This window comes from Mycetomoellerius zeteki, unplaced genomic scaffold (assembly GCF_001594055.1).
Source record: "Mycetomoellerius zeteki isolate Tzet28-1 unplaced genomic scaffold, Tzet1.0 scaffold1540, whole genome shotgun sequence".
NCBI lineage: Eukaryota > Metazoa > Arthropoda > Insecta > Hymenoptera > Formicidae > Mycetomoellerius > Mycetomoellerius zeteki.
In genome coordinates, this window is record NW_017256490.1 from 3217 (window position 1) to 9632 (window position 6416).

The 6416-nt window shown below is 46.1% G+C and overlaps 1 protein-coding gene across 1 annotated transcript; it reads left to right on the forward strand.

Annotated features, from left to right (window-relative positions):
* The first annotated feature begins 4692 nt into the window (after positions 1–4692).
* Positions 4693–6094, forward strand: LOC108720636 (uncharacterized). The gene is made up of 3 exons (XM_018444760.1): positions 4693–5364; positions 5456–5869; positions 5981–6094. The coding sequence occupies exons 1-3, from the start codon at positions 4693–4695 to the stop codon at positions 6092–6094; spliced, it is 1200 nt and encodes a 399-aa protein (XP_018300262.1).
* The last annotated feature ends 322 nt before the right edge of the window (positions 6095–6416 follow it).

Below are 6416 nucleotides of genomic sequence, written 5' to 3' on the forward strand. Positions count from 1 at the left end.
CTCATATATTTATCCCTGATTTAATTGATTTAATTGATTTTTTTCATTTTATTCGATTTTAGCGACCGGAAAGTTGCGTCGCGTTCTAACGCGTTCCGAGTGCGCGAAACTTATGTAAACTTTTATAAACTCTTATATTACATTAAAATACATTATATTAAAGCGTGTGAGTGGTTTAATTAATTGCGGATATCCCAGCCAAGGTCTCCACAGGGCGAGAGAGAAGATCCAAGACGCTAAGACGCAAGGACATCGCCGCTGGCAGAGGGACGGCTTTCCTTCTTCGTTGGATGGTGAAACGAAGTGGCGACCGCATAATTCAACATAAAATTCAACAGTAGTAAGCGAAATAACAGATTATTAACGGTATCTCACACCTGGGCCGGTCACAAGGTTAGGGTTAGGTTAGGTTAGGTGGGGAGGCCCCCGTGTATGGGAGGTCTTGTCGTGGCACGGGGGCTCACCCTGGACTCCCTAGAGGACCGGGGTGCTAACATTCCATAGTACGGAGCCTCTCGTTAAATAGAGAGGCTCTGTACACCTGGGTCCAGCACCCCAAGGGGGCTCATTCTTTAAGAATGGACACCTAGGGGACATGTCCTTGTTCAGGACATGTCCCCATTGTGCTGGTAGGGGACGGCGACCCCGAGTGCAAACGCCCGGTGAACTGGCACCGTCAGGGGGGGATTTGCTCCCCTCCAGGGTGGAAAAGTGGTGGACGTACAACCATGGCCACCGAGCCCGCGTGGGGCCCTCCCCTTCCCTCTTAGGGGGGAGGGGGTGGTTCCCTCGCGGTACCGGGACCAAAGGTGCGACGCGATAACATATCGCAGGCGGGACCTGGCTTGCCAGCTTAGTCCCAAGCCAACAAAGGGGGGATCCATGGTGGGGGAAACCCCATGCACCCATGGATCAACTGTCAGGTTTACTCCCGTGGACCATGGTTTTCTTAAACGATGGTCCATTGCACTCGGGGCGTCGCTGACAGAGTATGACTATCCGCTGTCTTCCAGTGCCGTTTATCCGGGTGGAGGACGGCGCTGGGTTATAGGGAAGAGGTGCTGATCATCGTAGACCATCACTCCTTTTGGAGATCGAAAATGAGAAGTAGGCGAAGCTTCACCGGGGGAAGTTGATCTTCCCATTGCACCGATGAATCTTGTGGGAGGCGGGTGCCCGCCCGCCTGGCGATAAGCGTTCCGCTACGCGGACGGGCGCCTGCTGCGATGTTTAAGGGATGGGGTTCGACCCGCGCGGCGATAAGCGTTCCGCTGCGCGGATTGGTCTTCGTCGGGGAGAGGGCTGAGAGCTGCTCGGATATATTCCGATGTAGGGCCTCTGCTCTTTAATAGGGCTAGACAGAACGTCGCGTCGTCATTCGGATACATTTCGATACGCAGCGCGACACCCTGGCCCTCTGCGTCGTCCGCTGGGGGGGTGGGGGGGCCGGTCGTGGGAGCCTTATCCGTCCCGCGCGACGGAGAACGCTCTTCGCAGGTCATCCTCGGCTTTTCCCGCCTCCTTCGATCGGGGGGCAACGTAGGGGGGAGGAAAGATAGTAGGTGCCCAGATTCTGACGGCGTTCATTCAAAGCGGGGACTGGGTGTGGTTATGGCTAAACAGGGGGAGTAAATTCCAACTGTAAGGCGTGCCGGTCGCCATGGTGGGGAGGGTGCGGAGGGGCGCCGCGTTCGTTACCTAAACTATCCATGGGGCCACCCGGGTGGCGCCACCTGTCGCGGTGCCTCTGGTGTCGGAGCCGGGGGACCCCTGAAAGCTGAGGGTATTGCACCTAAACCCTCGGTGAGTAAGGGGCTGGAACCCAGTGCCCCCGATGTAACATTCCGGGGGCCTGTGGTATGTGCCGTCTCCCCGTGGGAACTCGGGGCGTTGTCTCAGGAAACTGGACAACGGGGGTATACCCTGGATGTAGCCGCGACAGGGAGTGGTATTCTTTAATAATGAGTCAATACAAAACAAATGAAACAAAAGAGGGGAAAGAAGGGGAGAAAGATGAGAGACATTCAGAAAGATTAGGAGAGAAGGAAAGACCAATGGATGTTGAGATGATAGCGGTGAGTGGACCCTCGAAAAGTCAGTCGGATACACATACCTCGAAATCCGGAAACGCAGGAAAGTTTTCGGTGTTTAAACGACCGGTACCGAGGACAAGAAGTCAGAGTAGTTCGATAGGAAAAGCTGTCTTTATAGAGGAAATCTCATCGGAAGACGAAGCATCAGACAGAACAATATCCCAATTCGGGAGTCTAATGTCGGTCGGGTCGGAAGGTAGTGAGGATTCACCCCCAGAGAAGAGGTCCGTAATTTCAGGAGTCAGGAGAAAAAGGTCAGGATCTACAGCTTCTGAGAGACAAATGAGTAGAAAAGCGATTGCAGAAAGAGAAAAGGAAAAACTCAAAGAGGAATTAAAAATCAAAAGGGAGTTGCTTATTAGAGGCTTGGACATGGATAAGCTCTTTAAGAGAGGAAGAATTAACCTCGAAAAGGCTAAGGAAGAGGTAGAGGAGCTCTCTGGAGATCAACTAGTAGAAACTGTATCAGAGCAAATGTCGGAGGTAATTAGAGTAGCGATGACCTCTTCTAATTTAAAAGGAGTATTTCAAAAATCATTGAAAATTGCAGCAGCAAAATCACTAGGATGTATACAAGTCCTCAAAGAAAGATCAGGACATACAGACAGTGAGAATTATTTAAGTGAAATAAGAGCACTCAGGAAAGAAAATGCCCATATTAAGGAAAAGATGACGGATGAATTAGAACAGGCTAGAAGAATGGCTTTCCAGATCGAGGGTCAGGCTCAAGCATACTTAAAAGAGCTCAATGACTTAAAGAAGAAAATAGCTCAAGGTAAAAGGAAAACTCCAAGTCCGAAATCGGAAGCAATGCAAATAGGAGGAATCTCGGAAAAAACTCGGGAATCCCCCAGAAAGATGGCTCGCAAAATGGCAGAGAGCAGAATACAAAAGAGTAGAGAGATGTCCACGGATTCGGAAGCAGGGAGAAATAGGATACTGGACCCCCCAGATAAATGGCCAGAGGTCAAAAGACCTACGTTAGGTGGAAGAAGTAAAATTCTGGAAGATGACCCTGAAACTCAAAAGGCGATCTACAAGGAATATCTCGTAGAAAAAGAAAAAAGAGATTCTTCTCAAAGAAAAATAGAGAAAGATAAAGGAAGTCCGACTTTAACCTCTAAATCAAATGTCACTTCGAGTTTGGCGGAAACAATCGAGGAAATAGTAGTGAAAATACTAGATAAAAGGCTGGGTAATCCCCCAACTAGGAAAAGGGAAAATATAGCTGACCCTATAAGCGTACCTAAAAAGGAAGTTAAGTCGACAAAATTGAACACAGGAAAACCACGTATTATATCGGTGATAGAACCGGAAACCAGTTTCGAGGTACGAAGAATCAAGGAATTCGATAAATCCACTAAAGAAGAAACGTGGTCCCGGGTACTGGGCCGTAGGGAAAAACAAGATATCAAAGACAGGAAGAAAATAGAGGAGATGAATCAAATCGGAGGGAAAAGGATACTTAATCAAGTCACCAGAAGAACACCTCGTACGGCAGCAATCCAAATTAGCTGTCGAGAAGGAATACTATATGCAGATGTATTCAGAGAAGCAAGGGAGAAAATCAACTTAGAACAAATCGGAATCTCCGAAATCCGTCCGAGAAGAGCGAGAACCGGTGCGCTACTTCTAGAGATACCAGGGAAAGATAGCACAACGAAAGCCAACGAGTTGGCCAATAAAATGAAGGAAATACCTCGAAATAATAATAACGGTCTGATAACAAGGCCGGAAAAAATGGCGGATATTCGGGTTCGCGATCTTGTAGAATCTACTACAAAAATGGAGGTTATTAATAGGTTCGCGGAGCTAGGAGGTTGCGACACAAACAACATTAAGACAGGCGAAATTATTCAATCATTTAATGGCCTAGGTTCTCTGATGGTAAGATGTCCTCTCACAGTAGCCAAACTAATAACAAAATCGGCGAGAGTAAGAATAGAATGGATCTCCGCGAGAGTAGACCTATTACCGGAAAGACCCGCTCAATGCTTTAGATGCTTTGAATTGGGACACGTTCGTGCTCAATGCAAGAGTGAAGTGGATCGCGGTTCACTCTGCTATCGATGCGGAGAAGTGGGACATATGGCCAGGGGATGCACTAACCCAGTAAAATGTACAATATGTCACAGTAAGGGGGAAAATGCAGACAATAGAATGGGGGGCCCAGCATGCAAAATGAAAGCTGGAAAAAGTACCCCAGCACGTATTGGTGGAATATACGAGAGTAGTCGTATCACCTCTACACCGAGGAGTATGGAGGTTGATAGAGTTGCACCAGGCCCATCAAACAAATATGAACCACAGGAAAGGCATATAAGAGAGAGCAGTATGGATAAACAAATGGCTAGATGCAGTATAGATACACCAGAACAAGTAAAAATTGAGGCAATGAATCGGTGTCCAATGGAAACAAATAGAATAGAACTGGACGACGAAGACACCTTGCCGATGGAATGGCCCGTTGACGGTGAAGCATGGACACAAGAGACGGAAAATCAAAGGAAGGAACAATCGGTAAAAGAAAATGCTTAATAAATTACTGCAGATAAACATTAATCATGCGAGGGATGGACATGATTTAATGCTCCAACGTATGGCAGAGGAAGATTTTGCAATCGCAATAATTCCGGAACCATACATGATACCGAGAAATCATCCTCAGTGGTACGCTAATGAAAATAAAACAATAGCAATTACATGGAGAAGATCAAAGAACCCTCTTCCGTGTGTTCCGATCGAAAGAGGAGAACATTATGTGGTGGTTAGATGGGGCGACATAATTATAATCGGGGTGTATCTGTCCCCTAACGTAGGAACTACAATAGTCGAAAAAACCATAGAAGCGATAGAGAGATGCGTAAGGTTTTACAACGACAGAGCCATAGTCATAGGGGGTGACTTCAACGCCAAGGCTGAAATGTGGAAATCCCCAGTCTCAAATCCAAGAGGATTACTCATCACAAACTGGGTAAGTGAGATGGGCCTCATATGCCTAAATCATGGAGGCCGAAGCACGTGCATTCATGGAACCGGTGAATCAATAGTAGACATCACGTTCGCGAATCAAATAGCCGCAGCACGTATCACTAACTGGGAGGTATCTATGACGGAAAGCGCGTCCGATCATAGATACATTGAAGTAACCATCGGCAAAACGAGCTCTCAGACAAAGAAAGAAACGATGCCCAGACCAAAAAGATGGATACTTCAAAAACTAAATGAAGACCTGCTTAGAGCAGGAATAATAAAAGGAGATAACTCCCAGGCACAGAATCCAGAATATAAGGCGGCTAAATTCCAAAAAAATTGTGATGGAAGCTTGCGACGTATCCATGCCCGGCTCCAAAAATTCGTAGAGCTATGCCGTGGTGGAAGAACTTGCTCAATTGCGAGACGCGGCAACGAAAGCACGAAGAAAGGTTAAACGTGCTCGTAAACACGAAAACCCGGAAGATCTTGCCGAGATAAAAGATAAAATAAGTGAATACAAAGAGGCTAGAAAAAAACTCAGCAAGGCTCTGAGGAAAGCCAAAGCCTTGGCATGGAATGAGTTTGTGGACACACTCAACGAGAATCCGTGGGGTCGCCCATATCTAACAGTGATGGGCAAATTAAGAAGATGGACGCCACCTTACACGGAATCGTTGGAGGAGTCTGCTCTAGATAGGGTAGTGAATGGCCTCTTCCCTCCTCCAATGGGAAACATTGAGGAGTGGACGGAGCCTCCACTCCCAGAGGAGGGCTTTAAGTCATGGGTGGACGATTTTAAGGTAACCACAGCGGAACTTGCAACCGCCACATGCAACTGCCACTCAGTTCTACTGAGGTCGATGCTAATCACCTCAATTTCACGGTAATAATGATAAAATAATCATTCACAGAGTCATACCAACAAAATAACGACTGCGGGAAAGCTCGGAAACCGGAAGGAAGACCAGGACCAGCTCAACAAAACTATACAGGGAGAAGACGCCACGAAGAGCCCTCCTAATTAACTAAAATCATCCTGCAAACAAAAACAATTATTAAGAACGCTCACACAAACACAAAAACATATTTTATTATTAATATTATTTAATATATAAGGTAGTTATAAGATTATAATCAAAATAAAAAACATTTACTAAAATACTATTATTTAATAACAATTTATTTTATATTAACAATTTGATTTTCAGAGGCAAAAACAAGCCAACAAAGATAATAGAAAACATAGAGCCAGATACGAACTCATTAAAAAATAAAATTAGCTATATCTTGAAAAGTATAATTAATTTCAGGATAAACTCAATTTATGCCGATTGCTTAAGAGCATCG

What these genes read in the sequence shown, in the direction of transcription:
- LOC108720636 (XM_018444760.1), top strand. Translation starts at nt 4,693, where the DNA reads ATGGCAGAGGAAGATTTTGCAATCGCAATAATTCCGGAACCATACATG. An exon ending in TAAAAGGAGATAACTCCCAG is followed by an intron (nt 5,365 to 5,455) that starts GCACAGAATCCA and finishes AAAAATTCGTAG; the next exon opens with AGCTATGCCGTGGTGGAAGA. An exon ending in CATGGGTGGACGATTTTAAG is followed by an intron (nt 5,870 to 5,980) that starts GTAACCACAGCG and finishes AATCATTCACAG; the next exon opens with AGTCATACCAACAAAATAAC.